Source organism: Strigops habroptila, chromosome 7 (assembly GCF_004027225.2).
Source record: "Strigops habroptila isolate Jane chromosome 7, bStrHab1.2.pri, whole genome shotgun sequence".
In the NCBI taxonomy this organism is placed as follows: Eukaryota; Metazoa; Chordata; class Aves; order Psittaciformes; family Psittacidae; genus Strigops; species Strigops habroptila.
In genome coordinates, this window is record NC_044283.2 from 44223146 (window position 1) to 44242305 (window position 19160).

General features: G+C 37.6%; 1 protein-coding gene across 1 annotated transcript in view; it reads left to right on the plus strand.

Moving 5' to 3' along the window:
* PDGFC (platelet derived growth factor C) overlaps window positions 1–16920 on the plus strand; it is a 133121-nt gene extending 116201 nt beyond the window's left edge. The window contains exons 4-6 of the mRNA XM_030491891.1: window positions 8571–8778; window positions 14367–14584; window positions 15277–16920. Coding sequence (XP_030347751.1) covers window positions 8571–8778; window positions 14367–14584; window positions 15277–15393 — 543 coding nt within the window. The 3' untranslated portion in view covers window positions 15394–16920. The remainder of the gene's footprint in view (window positions 1–8570; window positions 8779–14366; window positions 14585–15276) is intronic.
* Window positions 16921–19160: the final 2240 nt, after the last annotated feature.

The window sequence follows — 19160 nt, forward strand, 5'->3', positions numbered from 1 at the left end:
GGACTTTCTCCAAAGATTTGATGAGATTGTGGTGAGAGAAACTGTACTTCAGTAAATTATTTTGGAACTTCATTTTGCGTATACACGGTCTAGTTTCAGTTTTTTTCAGCAGGTGCTTTGTCTGTGTAAACACACAAACGCACACGTTGTACTCTTTAAAATGTGTATATAGACATTAGTATTGCCCATGGTCCGAATTAGACTAAATATTTTTATTAAACATTCATATAATACAAGAAAGAAAATTATCTACTGCATTTTATTAAATTGCGCTTATAGTCCTTCTATGTGCACATGCATGAAATAAATAAACATCTAGTTAGTTTTAAATGTATTTCATATGTTTGGTTTGAGAATGCTATAAGGCAAGGTTCTCTGGAGTTCAGAAATCTAAATATTTAGTAGTAGTTACTAGGATACAAAAGGTAGACTTACTTTTTCTTACAACATATATATATACTTGCATGGAGTAGGGAGAGCTCACTGCAAATTGTGTTTAAAGTCTCATTTAGAAGACAGAGATGTATAAACAAGAAGACAGTGCTCACTAAAAATTAAGGTTTTAGAAGTAGTTATGGGTAAGATACTACTCTGCCACAAGTATACTTTATAGGAACCAAAACTCAGGCATTATATACTATTAGACCTGATCCATTTAAAACTAAGTGCTTGCTTTTAAATGCTCCCTGTTCAACACAGTACATCAGGACATGCTTTCAGAATAAAGCTGAGTGTTTTGCTACTAAGTTAAAATCTGTCCGAGTCGTGAGAGATCTTTGAGTCTTCTCTCTAGAATCTTATTCAGTACATCCACAAATCCCTAACATAAGTAAATATAATCAAAACCCGTGGTAAAGGTAAGAAGGCACCAAAACTTGACTTCTGTTGCAACTAGCCCGCTGAATCTGCAAGCTTTATGGATTCTAGGGGTTGCAGGGATTGTACACTTCATTGTTTGAGACCTCTGCAGTTGCCAGAGATGCTGGTGACAGAGCCAGCAAGCAGAATATATTTTTATACATATGTAAATATGCATGTACTCATACGTGATTACAGATATTTATGATGAGAACTAACCAAATCACTAAAGCTTTTTGAAAATGGCTCCCAGAGGTTATTACTATTGATAGCGTCATCTGAGCATTTATGAACTTGCTCTAGATATGTGTCATCTTTGTCTTCACAAAAGTGACACACCTATGTTCTGTATTTCGAATGGTGTCAGCGTGCACAGGCTTCAGGCAAAAAGCTGCAATTTGCCAGAAGAAAGCTGATGATTAGTGACATCCTATGCTATTTCCATGCTGCTCATTTCCTTGAGAGCATCTCCCAGTTGCTTCCAGCACAATTAGAGTAACAGGCCTTAGCTGTGAACTGCACAGAAACTCTGGGGAGACAGAAAGGCATGAACACACTCACTTTCCCTTGTGACATTTCTCCTATTGTTGGTTATGGAGAGTAGAAATGATGCACTGTTTGGGAAACAACCCTCAAAGTGCTGTAACAAAAATACCAATGTAGAGTTTGGAAAGCCATGTCTGTCTGGTTTTAAGATATAAATTGATGCAAGTGCATGGATACCCAGGAAATAAGGTCCTCAGTGAGATAAAAGGAAAGCCCTGCATGCATGTGAAGGGAAGCTAAACAAGCTTTTGATAAGCAGTGGTTGCAAAATGAGAACAGAAAATTCAGGAAGCCTGTGAAAGCAGCAGAACTGGAGGTTCAGTAAGTAAAGATGGGGCTGTCACCCTGTGTTCCATATCTCAGGTGCAGTAGTTGATTAGATTGAGGAGGGTTGCTATCTCTACCTGTATTTCATTTGACAGGCAGAGGTTAAGTCTCTGAAATGAGGAGAGCTGAATAGATGCATGTTTACTTCAGTGTTTCTGGAGCTTAATTTACCATACCTACCGACCTAGCAGCCCTGGAGCTGCAGTGCCTTTCATGCAACCATCTCCAGTGCTGTGACAGTTAACTTCAGCTAAAGAAGTAAGAAGTGCTGCAATGGATGGGAACTGTGCTGGCCTTCCTGGCTTCCATCTCTGTCACATGCCAAGTAAACATCCATGCCTTATTCCCGGGCTTTGCAGTCTAAATAGATTATCTGCCTTTGCTCCTTCTCTTTTTTTATTCCTTTGCTGGAGGCACAAGAAGAGGATCCTGCAACTTCATTTCTCTGCTTAGGTGGTTGCTTACCAGCCCAGCTACAGATTGTCTCCACTTCGTCTACATTGCTACTTGAACAGGACTCACATTTTGTATAGCGGTGGTGCAGGTTACTGTTGCACAGAGAGGATATCTTTACAAGTAACAGACTTTCACAAGGGGGTTAGCTGTTTTGTTTTGTACAGCATACATTCGAGCAAGTAGAAGTTTGTGCTTTTTCAGGTAGGTCAGGATTTCTAAAGGCTTTTCAGTTATTACTGCATGTACTTACCTGAGAAAAGAAAGAGCTATTGTTATGCCAAGCAGCATCTATGTCCTCGGGGCAAACTCGGAAAGAGCTGGATATCTGCTCTCCCTCGTAGCTTCTAATGATGCTAATAGGAGGGCTACCTGTGATTATAAAGGCAGGAAACAGGCTTTATTGTGAGTGCTACAAGAATGTGCATGTACTGTTAGTTTCAAGAGCCTATCTCTAAATCTAAGCAGGACTTGGAGTGTTCCTGTATAATAATTAAAAACAAAACAAAACAAAAACCTGTCAGGATATTTCATTAGAAGAAATATTTCTTTCAAAGTACTGATCTTAGCTGGTTTTCGGAGGTTCCTCTAAGGTTTTCTTTGTTGTAGAGTCCCTTCTAGTCTGATTAAACAATATTGATGTTTGATAGTTTCTCCAAACTATGCCAATTGATAAATAGGTTTTAACTCAGAAAACTGCTTTCCAATGTTTTCTTCAAGACAAGAAATGAAGAAAATAGGGATTTCTTTTGTGAGCAGGGAATTATTTTACACGTATTATTCACTACTTGTAAGTGTCCTGTCATGCCAAGTATTTGACTCACTTGTTTTTGTTGCTCCAGTCTTAACTCGGTGATTGCATTATTAAACATGAAATTCCTCACTCCTGGCTGCAGCAAACTAACAAAATTACTTCTTGCCTCTCCTTTAACTGGAAGAGGGTAATAGCAGTACCTTGACAGTCCTATCATTATCAGACAGCAGAACAAGAAGGGCTTTGCTTGGGTTGTGATGGTGCTTAAGAGCTGATCTTGTGTGGGTTGTAGTTGAGTGCTGTTTTGTTCTGAATTGTTTATCCTTGGAGCAGGTTCAGTGCAAGGAAAGAACAGATGGATAGTGGCAGAATGGGAATGGTTATAACATACAGTCTCATATCCAAAGTTTTACCCTTTATCTGTCTAAAATACTTCCAGATTCTTCAGATAAGCTAGTAATGAGCATCCAGTAAATGCTTATTGTATTCATTGTCTCACAGAACTTGTGAGATCAAGGAATTGCCTTTTGATCATTTTACTGATCTGATCAGGCTGTGTCACAAACCTGCATGCTATGAAATCCCTGGTGCCAGAGTGAATCTAAAAATGCTTCTGTTAGCAGCTGCTGTGCTTTTTGGTTGTGATGGCTTAGCTGTTGGAGGTCTGCACTGTGAATAAGATTGTGGTTAAAGAGAAAAGGAAATGAGAAATACTCTTTTTCAGAAAGATTATTTCTTGTTTATGATGCAGCCGCATACACAGCCATGCTGGCGTAACAGGGAGATGTTACTGCCAGATGCTTTACGCCATGAAGCTGTGGCCTAAATACTATGCTCAGGATCACACAGGCTCTATGTGTCAGAACAAGAAATTACAAGTCTTCAAGTTAGGCTACATACTAAATCATCCTTTAGGTTTGAGCTTCAACTAGGTAATTTCAGATTCATTTGTTGCAGTTTTTGTTCAGATTTACTGCTTCACTGATGGTTGTCTTCTTGCTTTAGTTACAACAGTGTCCTACCCTTTTCCCTTTGAGAAAGAGACAAGATGTAGCTTTGATCCCTTTAATAGGGCACAACTAACATTGTGAGCACCGTAAAATGCATTTTATTCCCTAACTTTATTCTGGGGTACTGTTGTTATGTATAATCTTAAGGGCTGGATAGTTTTGTGAAGTTAGTCTTTATATATTACCTCCTTAATTTTTTCCAAGCCCATATCTTAAACTGTGGCCTACATTTGGTCTGTTGGTCTATCTTTTACACTTGTAAACACCTTAGGGGATTTCTGTAAGGTATTTGTTTTGATAGAGTGAAGTATACCTACAGAAATACAATATAAACAGATCTAATAAAAATTCTGTTTGATCCAACACTAATTGTCATTCTTGGCTCTTCTACCGGGCAGCAGCAGCCCTATGTTTTCTGCTCTGGTTTTCACCCTGAATCATTTTATCTAACAGTGAAGATGCAACTGTTTGGCTCTTTCTTGGTTTTAAACATGTTTATTCTTATTAAAGTAAAGTGAAATAGTTTCCTGGGCACAAAAACAAAACCCATAGTGTTTTGTTTACTAGAAGAATCACATTAAAATAAAGAACTTGTTGATGTATTTTTCAGATCTGTCTTGGCAGAAATTATTCATGCTTAGGCAAAAAAATAAAAGTTGTCTCAAGCCTAAAACACTGGTATTAATTGAGCATGTGCTGCTATGACAGAAAATATGTTTACTGTCAATTAGTAGTTATTGTAGAAAAGCTTGGAGAACACCACTTCCCAGCAAATGGTCTCCATCAGGAAAGTTATTTGGATAGCTGCAATACTTAAGCAAGTGTCTGCTGTCTTCGGTTACGTCTCCTCTGTCAGATAAAGAGATGTCTGTTATAACAAAGGTTGCTTATGTGCTAGCTGACCTGTTAGGGGAGATGTGATACAGTTCTGTGGAGTAAGTTAGGTGATGCTAGCTATGGAATAGAGGTACTGTTGACAGGTAGCTACTTCATTGCAAGATCATCATTGTCTCCATCAACTCTGCAGCAAAAGAGCTAGAGTTTATTGGTGGTCCTCTTGTGAGGCATTCACACCACTGCCCTGCAGTGAAATTGCGTCTCTGAGATCTACTGAGTACTGATGTCAGTAGAAGTGCACAGGGAGTGGCTTGACACCAGTCTGTGTCAGGCATGCAGGTGAGGGCAAGGGGCAGAGTAGGAATGTCAGGAGAGATGTAGATTAAATTCTAGGCGTGTGGATTTTTATCTAAGATTATTTAATTGGAAGGAATTATAATAGAAGTGATAGACTTGCTACAATGTGAGAGAAAGCTCCTTTTAAGGAGCATTTCAGTATTTTGAAGTTGCAACTATGATATTGCATTTCGGAGTTATGCTGAAGTTTTGTATTTGCTTGTTCTAAGAGGTATATCCCATCAATGAAGTTCAATTTTAATTTCTCACATTAAGTTATTTCTCCTAATACCGTCTCTGAGAGTAAAACCTTACTGCATGTGTAAACATTGCCTATGTAACACACAAAAAAAAAAACTTTGAGAAATTCGAGTGAAATTTTAAATTGTGTAAAGTTTCAAAATACAATTTTAGTCAAAGGAAGGAGTACCATTTATGCTGCCCTGGCCATTCTGTCAAAAAGGTTAAAGTTATAAAATAAGTAATATCTATTAGCAAGTAAAAGCAATGTAGAGTATAATTTGAATTACCATTTATATTAAACAATTTATTGAATTGAGATTTCATAAAGGTTACTATGTTATAAATATAAATTACTGCATTTGTAGGTGTCTGATATCAATTATTTTTAATCTTTGGTACATTTTATCTGTCATTGAAATTGACTAAATTAAGAGATTATTGGGAAAAACATTCTTAATCTTGAGATTTTAATTACTTTTTTCTAAAACATTCACCTTCAAAGTTGTGCAATTTTGCTGTTTTGGTTTGCTGTAAGAATGATTAGAAAGTGATGACAACTTTAATTGTGTTACCATTAAGTGCAATGATTCACCATATCCTCATAACATTTTAACTCAGGCAAATGCTGATTGGATCCAGAATAACGTAAATCGATGAGTTAGTTCTTAGATATGTATTGCGAAGTGTGCATGTTCTAAGTTGTAAATGCGGGAATAGATTCTAGACCACTGGATTTTCATCTGGAATCCATCTATTACATTGGCAACCAAAAAATCACAGTAGAAGTGAGACACCGAAGTAAATTTTTCAGCTGGAAACAAAATAGAAGATCTCGGGGTTTTTGGTTTTTTTTTTCTTCAGGCACTAGTTGTACTGTTTGATCCTTATTTTGTTTTTCACCTTAGCAAAACCGTACACCTTCAAACTAGGAAAAGCGACTGTTACAAATGCATCCTGGTGGAGAAAAACAGGAAGAAAAATTTTGGAATATTTACTTTTTTGACCATCTGAATTATAGTGTCACAGCACTATTTTGAAACTTGCTGAGCAGAATATTTTGCTAAGAGCAAATATTTAACTTAGAGACCAGAATCTGTTACTTTATTATAATAACCTAATGGATGGATCAACATGTTACTGTTTTTAATGTGGGCAGTAAAGAGAAGAGGGAAAGAAATACTTTAACTTTTTGAAATCCACATTCATCCAGAATGGGAAGCAACTACTTCACTCACCCTATTGGAAATGATGCTAGATTAGCAAGATAAAAATATGATAAAGTTAATAGTAGCTGCACGCTAGATCTATGTTTTGAATTACTTTTGCAAGACTCCCAGTTAAAAAGCAGCACAAATCATTCTAGTGACTGCATTTCTTGAAGATGGAGAGAGAAAAAAGCTAGAAGCAAAAAATAGGAAGGGCATGGTGGTTACTTCCATTTGCTGCCCTTTCAACCACACAATTAGCTGAAACCAAAGATGCATATTTAATAGAATTGAGAGCACAGAAAGGAAAATATAATTATTGCTATGAAATACAGCTATCGCAGGCATATGTATTTCAGAAAACTGCTGTTTAGTATGTAGTGTTGCAAGGATTATTTAATTATTTTTTTCCTGCATAACTTTTACATATCAATTTCTGTGATCATTTTGAAAAGGTAAATGAATGCAATTAATCTGACATTACAGATGGAAAAAATTACAGTGTGTATACACTTCATATTAGAGTACTGAGAGTGCCATTTTCAACACTAAGTGGCATGAGGATTTTTAAATAGATAAGTATATATATAAATACATAATAAATATAAGCAAATATATAAATCTATGTGGAAATATTGTGCAGTACTAACAGGCACTGCACAAGGAAGGGACAAGAAGCATGTTAGCTCACTTACTGGAGGAACATTCAGTCCTTCATTCTTAACATTATGTTGTAACATTGTGGTAGGAAAATTCAGCAAGGCACCTGCTCAGAGTAGGGTCAGTTCTGAGGTCAGTCCATGCCTCAGAGCTTTATCCAGTTAGGTGTTGAAAGCCTTCAGTGATGAATACTGTGTAGCCTCTCTGGGCAACCTTTTCCAAAACCCGACTGTAACTATAGTGAATAAATTTTCCCTAAATCTTATATTATAATGCATGTAGCACTACGTATTTAAGATTTCTTGTCCTTCGTATCCCCTAAATCAGCAGTGTGTTCAAAAGTTTCTTCATCCTTCTTCTATGGTCCAGATAAATTGTTCTAGTGTAGTAATGTGGACAAAATGTCTGTAGTGATATCTGCTGATATAAAAGCCTAAAGAAACTTAGGATGGTGCAGCAGCAGCTTCCTGCTTAGGCCTCCCTTCCTGCCTGCCTTTATTCTTTTGACAATATGAATCAATGCTAATTTTAAAACCGACTGTAGAGTGAACAAAGCCTGAAGTCTCACTCTGCTTGAATTGCCTGTGACGGAATACCCCATGTCCAGTGAGTTTCTCAACGAGATCTGTGCTGTGGGAAAGTACATAGACTTTTTCAGTACTCAGTTTCAGCATTTAAGTACTTTTGATATCCTTGGGAATATGTTTTACTTCTTCTTAAGGGAGAAATAATTATAGTAATGTCAGACATTGTTATTACTCCATTATTGTTTAACCAGAAACCTAATTCTAAGTACTGTATGAAACACAACTGGTACTTTTTTTTTTTCATCTATTAGATGAGAGTGGGACTATTTGCTGTCTTTGTACTAGGGTACATTCATATTTTACATTGAAAGATCAGAAGGCAGAGATTGTGGCTAATTTCGGAGGAAAGACAGCATGTGAAATGTGTGTTTCCTCAGTTTTCTCGAGGGTTACAGTAATTGCCATTAAAGGGGCCGTATTTTCAAATGGCTCTTTGTTCTATTTCTAAAATAGAAATATTGTCCGCCACTCAGTGAATTTCTTCAAAGAACAGGTATACTGGCATGCTATCCTCAAGACTAGGAATGTAAGAAGTGTGAAAACTGTCTAGTAGAAGTTTGTTTACAATTATTGCTGAAGAGTAATTAGGTACTTTTGGGCTCTTGTCATTTGTCTTATAAGGTAAACTGTACATTGGAAACAATCTAGCCACTTATAAACTTTCCCAGCTATGTAACTTCATAAAATTCAGCACTTCATCAAAGCAGATCCATTAACCCTCTGACTGGTACTCTTCTCTTGGCTTTGATTGCAGCACCACACAGAAGCACCTAGCCCATCATTGCTTCCCCCATCATCTTTACCATTAGATGTATTAAACAATGCCGTTGCTGGATTTAGTACAGTGGAAGAGCTTATCCGGTACCTTGAACCAGATCGGTGGCAACTGGATTTGGAAGATTTGTACAGGCCAACGTGGCAACTTCTTGGAAAGGCATATATTCATGGGAGGAAATCAAGAGGTAAATTACTCTTCTTTCTGGCCTTGCAGTTTTCTATGGTTATGTTTTCTTAAGAAATAAACAGTAATTAAGAGCATTCTTCACCTTGAATTTCGGCTGATAGAGAGGAATATGTTAGAAATACAGCAGAGATCATTGTTGTTAGCTATTCACACTGTTACATTATCTGAAAAAGGACAATAATTAAACTTAGAACTGAAAGGAATTTAGCAGGATAAAGTGACAAAGGGAAAAAAAAAATAGAAGCAGGCAGGGTAGTCTTCTGCAGAGAACCTGGGAGATCTTTTCCACAAAGTAAGAGGGCATCTTGGCTGGGTGACTTATTCTGACTTTGCGAGTTTCTTTTTATATGAAGGACAAAAACTTTATTTTGTGTTTGAGGTAGGTAATTTCTTACACTTCTGTATCGAGTGACTGGTTTATTTGCTTAGAATTGTTCTAGTCTTTACACCATATGAATTGGGAGCAATTAGCTAAGGCTTTCTCTTCCATGATACCTTATGAAATCCCTGTGTCCATGTCCAGTTTGATCGTGCGTTATCAACTTAATCAGGTGTAAAGTAGACCATGTATTTTGAGACTTGTGGAGCTATTTCTTGTTCAGCAAGAGATTTTCTTCCATCTACATTTGACATTCATGAATTTTCTACGCCATATCATCCAGATGTGTCCCAGTACTTCCTGTTTATGGATACCGTGTGAATGGATAGCATGCAGGCAACACCTCCTTCCTTGCCCACCATACAGCATGAAAATGAAAACATATAAGCGTAACTGAATAGACTCCTGTGTTGACAAACATAAGCTAGGTTATCATCTGATCTGCAAGAAAAGGGAGGAAGTAAACCCTTTCATAACTCAGATTTAAGTTTTTGACAGCTAATTCTTGGATCGGAGCATAGAAATCAACCCTTCTACCCTACCTGTTGCTACAGCAACTAAATCAAGAGCCAAAGAGGAGGAAATCTATTTAAAAGCTTGCACAATGGACTGTGCTTTTCAGATAGTCATTTAACACTTTCCTAATTAAAGGGATTCAGTGTTTGCCAAATGTATGCCATACGCATACAGTAAGTGGGAGAAAAACAAAATGTAATTTCTGAAACCTTACATAAACTAAAATGCAGGTGTTGGATAACATCTATATAGACAAAAACAACTCCCTGCAAGACATATCTTAGAAAGAAACTATCAGAGTAAATCTTTTAAAGACTCCTAATTAGATGCTGAAATAGATTTTTTCCACTGAATAAACATATCATGGTGTTGCCACATTTATCTTTAAGAGACCACCCTCAGACTGCATTACTGAGTGTGTAATGTAATTGCCTGAGGTGGAAAATATGTCCAGTTGAGATGACATAGTATTAACTGTTGGGTCTATTCAGTGCATAGGGAAAGCAAACCTTCAAACCTTTTTTTTTTCGTTCTTTTCTTCTTTTCTGTTACATGTTACTCCTTCTAGTAGCATGTTTGCCGTATTTAAAAAAGTTTTTAAGAAATGTTTGGGAGAAGTGCATGCCCTAAAATTTTTGGTTTTTATCAATCTTTGATTCTATAATCAGATCAGTTTTATTTTTGCAGTATTTCAGTAAAAGCTAAATTACTGTCCTGTTTCATAGACAAGCATCCGTTTATGTCTAGATTTAGTGAAAATGTAATTAAAAGTATATGTTACTTTATGTAGAGAATTTTCCTCTACCCCTACTTAGTAATTCATGTGAAAAAGACTATATTTAGACAGCCTGAATTCCATAGAACTTCTGCATCTGATGTTTTCTCTGGATAAAATGCTTCCAGAAACTTCTAGCCAGGAAAGAAGAAACACCAGGTTCAGAGGCTTTGATGTCTAAATATAGTTCTAAATTATTTTATAATATTAAACATACTTACAAATAAAATATATTTTGCTGTGCAAAAACATGATCCCATCAGTTCCCACAGAAATCTATGCATAATCATTGCAGCATATTTTGAGGTCTGCTTAAGAAGAAAAGAGTCACAGTCCAACCATAGTCCTTATTAGATGCTTTTCTCGTATAGCTGTGTGTCTTATTTTACTCCTTTGGAATTTTGCAACAGCCCTGTCCTATTGTAGGAGCCAGTAAGAAACTTACACTCCCAGGAACATCTCCAAGGTGCTTCGGAATGAAAATCATCCTGCTGCTGTCTGTGCCCACACACAAGTGCCCCAATCAGTATTTGTTTTGTTGAATTTGGGAGCAGCATCCAGCTGGAAAAACGTTTTGGGAGAGTTCCCCATGGTACTCAATAGAGGTCCCAGAGGGTGCCAGACCATTGCATTGCCAGTTGCAGAACACAGTTACTTTCAGGCTGGTGTGGAAGTTGATTACTTCAGTTGTATGTGCCAGTGAAAGCTCACATTTGAAATAGACTTTACTGTAGTCCTACCTGCATCTACATTTTTTCTCCCTTTTATTCCTTCTCCTCTTATTTTTGTTTTAGTGTTTCCCATTCATGTGCTACTGCAGAGCCTCCCATTCCTCCTGAGCTAGTGCTAGACAAAAGAACTTTGACTGTTGTGTCAAACATGATACATGAGTGGAAGCCAAGTTGAAGGAGTGTTTAAATGTTCACATTATAACAGGTACTGTAACTCAGTGCACTTGGGAAATCCACATAACCTTTTATTGTGGTTAAGTAAACACTTTTAAGAGAATATATACATTCTCTCATCTAGCTTCGTGCCCACAGTGTGTTAAAATAAATTTTGGACAGACAGATACTCTTTGAAAAAATAACAGCTTCATTCACACACTTCAAAGAAGTGATTATATAAGCACTAGATAAATTTGCCACAGACCTTTTAATGAAACTGAATTACACAAGGTAGGGCAGGGGTTCATTGTGAGGTATAATAGCAATATACCTTAGTGCATTGTAAAGCGTGGAAACCGAACATGACATTTTTCATCTCTCCTGAAGCCTGTTATAACAGCAAGGCACACTAAAAGATACCTACAAAGAGCTGATTGTGTGTTCTTCCACAGAACATTTTTAAAATTCGAGTCTGCAGGTCTGCGAGGTTCAAATTCGTTCCAATTTTGAGACAAAATGTGTAATACACTTGCTGGTCATTTTAGTGTATTGCCCTTTTCTCTATGTTGTACATACAACTAGTACTGGGAAATGGATGCATTCCTCCACTGCTTACATTCCTCCACTGTTGCCAGTAGGCAGGAGGTAATGGAGAAGCACACAACCACACAGGCATCTCTCTCCCACTAGTTGGTGGGCTTACTGGAAGAGGCATCAGCACCCAGCTTCTGTCTTCAATTTCTCATGGTGAAGGGCTGAGCAGCAGTTCTGTTAGGACGCATAGGCGTAGCTTCTTGAAATTCACTGTACCAAGCATGTCAGTCTCTGTAGATATCTACCAGATTAGCAGAACTAGCATTTCTCTCATTGTGCAGTAGGCATTTTATCTTCGTTTAGACAGTTCACTTACTATATGTTTAAAAACATAACAGGAGAAAGTACTCCTCCATTCCTATCCAGATTCCGTGATTAGTGGAAGTAGACATGTCCACCCTCTAAGTGACTCAGCCTGCAGCTATTAGTTGATCAGAAGAGCTTAAATAATTTCTAATTTCTCAGAGTGAATCTCTCCCCTGGAAGTTTTGTCTCTGTTTTACTCTGCTCCCTTCTCAGCTTTCTCCAGGGAATGCTCTTGCAGTGTGGGAGGCAGGCTGGCATCCTATCAGTAACTTTATTGGAGTTATTACACACTCCTTGCTCTTAAAAATGAGATTGTTTATTTAGGAGCCTGTGTTAACCTGATAGTGATGGAATGAAGTATCCCGGCTTGGCATTCACTGTAAGTGCAAGCAGAGAAAAGGCTTCAGTGTGTTTAACTGACCTTTCACAACAATAAACCCTTACTTATGGATACCAGTATATGGATATGGTCTGCAAAAGAAATCTTTGAAGAAACATGGCATGAAACTGCTGCCCAAAGATCTGCTTCTGGGACAATACTAGTGAGCATTTCTACTAGAGAAATACAGCTTCTAAATTCTCTTTGTTTCTTACATGTTTAACTAGAATTGAGAGGTATTATCCTGCCTTAGTGGGGTGAAGTTCTCCTTCATGATCTCTAGAGGCTCTTCACACAGTAGAGGGAAAAAGTATTTCTCTAGAGAGTGATTCAGATCAGGAAAATATTTTAGCTTTATTTTGTATCTTTTTATCTACAAACTGCTAGCAATAACAGTAAAGTGTTTGTCAAGTAATATCTATGCAATTGGGTATTCCCCCCTCCCCCCCCCCCCCCCAGTTTCTTCTCAATTTAGCTCAAAACCAGTTGGTTTAAAGGTCTTTGCTTTGTTCAAAACCTCTATTTCAGTCATCTCAGTAGCCATATTATCATCAGGGTTTCTTTTTTTTTTTTTTTTTTTTTTTACCAGATATAGTACCCCTGTGAGTTAGACATGACTTCTATTACTTATTGGTGGTAGGTTTGGAGAGGAACGGTTCAGACAAATGGTCCCAGATTGTGGTCATTCTAGTCTGTCTTTTCTGAAATAAATTAGATTGCATTGCTTTTCACACAGACACACACAAAAAAAGGTTAAAAAGTATTAATTTTTTCACTAAACAAGTCCAATGCTTTTCAGTCTTAACTGCCTCTTTCAAGGCCCGTTATTTCTTTGCTATGCAGCCTAAGGTGAACCTAAAGGAGCTTGGCCTATTTCAGATCTTTTCATGAGCTTGGTGTTCAACCATTGGCATAGTGAAACTTTAATGTGATACAATGGAATCAGTTTATATCACCATGAAACAGGTGCCAAATATTAATATCTTTAACTTGCACATCAAGTTAGGTGCTTACAAGGAGGAGCTGTATTTTATTTAAAACACATTAAGTGAAAATGAAACCTAGAGAAGTAACAGAAATAAAGATATATATGCTACTGTGAATGAAGAAGGGAAAATGGAGCCTAATAATAGTTATATAGATACACATAGTTGTGCACTTATTTGTTGTTTGTAAAATACTCACTGATTATGACATAACTTCTTGAAGTTCTTAGTCCATGGAAGTGTGTTCCTCTTAGATATGAATAGTTTAATTCTTTCTTATACTTACATCGTGCTTGCAGAGAAGCAGTAATTGAAATTTCAGCAGGGAAGAAGTTTGAATGCTTTGTGCAAATTAATTTAAAATGTGTTTGGAAGTTTTCAGAATTCTTAATTGCTATGTGTGTTTCTCCAATCCAAAATTAATATAGAATAGCAACACTAGAGCTCAACGTATAAACATGAACAAAGGGAACTTCATTACAGTTGATTTGATAAAACGTGTATTGGAACGTGTATTGGTATTGTTTCATTTGAACCAATTCTGCCAGACTTATAAAATAGTTGGTGAATATTCTTATACAATAATCATTCCATTTAGGTTTCATGTTATTCCTATAACTGCAGTATTAGACTTGCGTGCTGAACCTGTACCACCTGCACAAAAATGAACTTTCCTCAAGTGTTCTGCACTGCTGAAGTTGGTTTGCCACCAATAAAGTTGGGTTATGAATCTGAAAAGCACGGGTTTGTTTGTCTCTTTGCAGTGGTCGATCTCAACCTCCTAAAGGAGGAGGTGCGGCTGTATAGTTGTACTCCTCGCAACTTCTCAGTGTCACTGAGGGAGGAGCTGAAGCGAACAGACACCATCTTCTGGCCATTGTGTCTTCTGGTTAAACGTTGTGGTGGAAACTGTGCCTGTTGTCATCAGAGTTGCAATGAGTGCCAATGTGTACCAACAAAAGTCACCAAAAAGTACCATGAGGTAAGCACTTTTTTTACATTTGCATGTTTGGAAATCCTGAAAGCCAATTACAGAATTTATTTTTACTATAGGAATGCACCACTATTAATATTTTCAAATTTTATGTATCACACTTATAGTAAATAATTTTTTTTACCATTTTAATGAGGTGTTACATAAAAAAAAAAAAAGAAAAAAAAAAGCAATATCTTCCTTGTTAAAATATTTCTCTGTGGAACTATTAAGTAATTCCTGAGGTATTTGTTTACTGGTGCAGTTCAGACCCATCACAACCACACCTCCTTGTTCAGCTGTCAGTAGTGGTAGATGTAAACTTTATGAAGGAAGAGATACCTGTCCATTTCCATGATTATAAATCTATAACTAAAAGTATTTAGTGTAGAATTAATTCCATTGGGTTAAGTATGCTATTAGCCTTTAAATAAATAGAAATAACAAAACTGCAAGACTCTTCTTTGATAAGAGCAAGCATCTGCTCAACATGTTTTAATTGATTTTGCATAAGCTTGAGGTAAAAGTAAAAATAAGAATTAGTGGGTGGAATAAATGAATAAATTCAGCTGAGGAAAGCCTATTTATTTATTTTAACATGCTTCCTGTCACTCAGTGTGTTTCCAGTTCAGTCTAGCTCGTAGTTTAGGTGTGTGATGAAGCACTTGCTGTTTTCTTGATGCTTGGGTTCTTCTCCTTAGGTTCTTCAGCTAAAGCCAAGGGTTGGTGTCCGAGGATTGCATAAATCATTGACAGATGTACCCTTGGAACACCACGAGGAGTGTGACTGTGTGTGCAAAGGGAATACTGAAGGATAAACATGATTTAATTGTGCTGCTTTCTTTCAAAGCACATTCAATCAATGGCTGATTCTGTTATGGGGCTTGTGCATTATCTCCTTCTGTAATCTCAGTTGTTTGCTTCGGGGATCTTCCATCTTCAAGATTTACAGTGAGCTCTAAAAAGAGGAGAAGCCAAACTGGGATTATATGTTGTGTGACAGCTCTGTGTGGAGGCCCAGTGAAAGGATGGGAGAAAGGCATCAATGAGGGATTTAAAATAAATGTATTGTTTTTGTTTCCCCACAATTTTCTTGACAATACATGGATTTATAATTTAGGAGTAAAAATAAAGTTAGAAGGCTCACATCATGGAGACTTGATCCTGCTGGCGGTCTCATTTCTACAGCTCCAGTACATCTGGCCTCTGGTTGAAAACACCCGAAATCTATCTTTGTGTTCAACTACTCCTATGTACTCTAAATCAAAGCATTCTGTTGTATAAACTTGGGTTAAAACAGACTGCCTTGTTCCGAATTAAACATAACTTGCCTAATGCTGGTAGGAAGGACTGGATTTTTCCATAAGCTCTAGTAAAGCTCCTGCCTTTTAGAAAGAAGACTGGACAATAACATGAGCTAAGGAAGCAAACATTGAAAAGAACAGCGCCTTTATTCTTACTACTATGGCTGATGATTTTTTGTTTGTTTGTTATTTTTTATCGTGTACATTTTTATACTCTCCTTTTGACAATATAACTATTTGCTTTTCTAAACTTGTTAAATATATCTATTTTTACCAAAGGTATTTAATATTCTTTTTTTATTACAACCTAGATCAACTATTTTTTAGTTTTGTGAGACTTTAAAGCCAGATTTATACAGTTGGAGGAACAGAGATGTGGTTAACAATGGGAAAAAGAGCATGATCTCTTTGCAGTTTGTCACTACGCAGTGAAAAAATACCAGTTTTTACCTGGATGCACAGGAATAATCTACAGAGATGTGTGGATGGAGCTCTAAGCTTGCTAGTTGCATGACACTGAAAATATGAGAGACAGATGTTACTATAAGCGGTTTCAGAAGCTGACTTTGAAAATTCCCTCTCTCGATACTGGCCTTTGTTCAGATAGAAAAGAAATGAGCATAGATAGATGCATTCTGGCTTGTTTAACTCTTTAATTTCTTTAAAGTAGAATGAACTACAACATAAGAAAAGAAGCCCAGTGGCTTGCAGTCTTCATGATGCACCCTGGTCATGGGAAGGCAGCCTTGTTAATGTTGAAGTGTATAGTTTTCCACTGACGGTTATAACTGTTTTAAGTACTGTTCACTCACAGGATTGTAACACTCTTCAGTACAGTTTGATGAACTATGGTTTTGTTCTTCTGTACGTTATATTCTTTAACCAATACACTTATTCTGCCCTATGCAAATTGAAAAGGAAACAGTAAAGTATTTTGCTTGTAAAATGCTTTAACATTATGCCTAGTTTATTTTTTTGAGTATTGGATTTGCAGATTGTAATGAATCACCAAATAAAGTAATAATGCTAATTTTGGGAGAATAGGTGTTTCTGTGTGGTTGCATATTTGTATCTGTTCAATATACAACAACGGGAAAAATTAAAGAAGGTGATTTTCTATTTACCATTTTAAAAGTCAGTTATGAAAACAAAAGTCTTCTGTTACCAAGGCTTCCACTTTATTAATTCTGCTGTATTGTAAATCCACAAGAAGAAGAAGGGTAAAGAAGGAATGCTGTTTGTATAAACATTAAACATGTTCAAAATCGTGTTGATGTGAAGCCATCAAAGTGGAATAACATATTCTGTTATTGTTTCCGTCTTGAAAGTGAGTTCTAATGGAAATGTGAAGGTTTTTGCAAGTTGGTATGACTTTCTGATACCAGTTCTGGAAAATTCTCAGGTGGCTTCTGATTCTATCATAGCTGGTCTATTTTGTCCTGTCCTCAACCTCCTACTGAGTAAGAAAAATATCTAGTGTAAATGTGGCATATAATTATCCATCCTGAATATTAGCCATGCATCAGAATGCAGAATTATGGTTACAAGAGAAACCTGGTTTACCTGAATTTTGAGTCTTTGACCAGAATAAAGAGTGTTTTGCAGAGATGTTGGGGATTTTGTTCCCATTAACATTGTCCTTTTTTTTTGTCATTTAAAGAGCTTTTGAAAAGCAGGTTGAGATACAATTAGAAATCGTAGCCTCTGGCGTCATAATTTAGTAGAAGAATTGAAAAATGTGTTTCCATTACAGAAATTTCTGCCATAGAAAATGCAGAAGATCTCATCATCTCTGTAGGCTTGGTAGCGGAAGAAGGCACAACATGCACTCTAGGGTAGGTATTTAGTGGCAGCAGAGGAATGGGGAGTTTATGTAACTGTGAAGGGTATGGAGGGAAGCGTTTTCCAAATGCACAAGTGTTTCTTCTTTTGCCCCTCTGGCTTTGGCTCCCTTCTTTCCTTGCCAATTTATTGTACCAGTTTCCTTACCAATTGCTTGCTGCAGACCTGCATCTGAACTCCATATCCCTTTGCTCTTTACATCCCCCTTCACAGTGCTGCGTCTCTCATCTGATCCAAAATCACCATCTCTCCTGTTTGCCATTGTCTTGCAGAGCATCATTAAGCTCTTTCCCTCCTCCATGGCTCCGCGCTGAAGCTGTCGTCACTGCCACTGCCTAGACTTTGTTTTTCCACCTCCCCTTAGATATTCAGGGGATTCAGCACTCCACCTCTTCACTAGCTTAAAGGATGTGGACAAGCTCAGTTGTTTTAAAGGATGGGATTGGGGAAGGATGCCAACCGAGTGAAGCAATGAAGGGTTCTCCTGCTCTGTGCTGTTGGGTAGAGCAGCGCCCCCCAGCAGTGGTAACCTCTGCTGGTGCTCTGGTGGTGTGCACTCATACGGTGTCCTGCCAGGCTGCAGTAGTCTTGGTTGAGATGATCCTGTTGTGTTTTCTATGGTCTTTGCATCCAGAAGAGTCTTAAAATGTTGTGAAGGTGCCTCCTGACAGTGCAGGGGAGCTGCTGTCAGGACAATAAATCACGTTGGTGACCTCCCCTCTGTTGGCAGAAAAGAGTGAGGTGATGTGAGGTAAAATATGCTGGACGAGGCCATGAAGGGTGAGGGGATGTGGGTGGCCAGGCTGGGCCCCCAGGGCAAATACAGCAAAAAAGGACGTGAGACAAACAGTGCTAATTAACCTAATGACCATGGGCTCCTAATTTGCTGCCAGCTGCCCTGTGGTGATGCCCATAGATCCCCAACACCTTACTCCCTTGGAGGTTTTGTCAGCCCCCGGTACAAGGCTGTCTGCAGCAGGCAGTGCAGGGATGGTACCAGCCCGCAGAAGGGATGGAACAGGGAGATGCACAGCTCTGGGTTTAGTTGGGATGCCTTGAACATTGCCAACCTTTGGTCTTAAACTTTAAAAAATATACTTCTGAATTGCACGTAGTGAATGTAATGATTACAGTAGGTACAGGATTATTTCACACTGTACTGAAGAGAAACAATTGCCTAAAACTCCACCTCTCTTAGTATGCTTAAAATTCCCCCATTGAGAGGTTTTAATTTCTCTGTCAGAAAGTTTTCTTACCCAAAGATGATTTTTTTCAGCCAGGTGTTTCTGAGGAATGTTAACTTCTTGCAGCTTCAAGGTGAGCCAAGTCTTGTTATACCTACAGTTACACACAGCAGCATCCAGGAAATGCTTCTCTGAGGGTTTTAATTCATTATTATTATTTATGTTCTGTTGTTTCTAAGCAAAATGTGTGGTAAA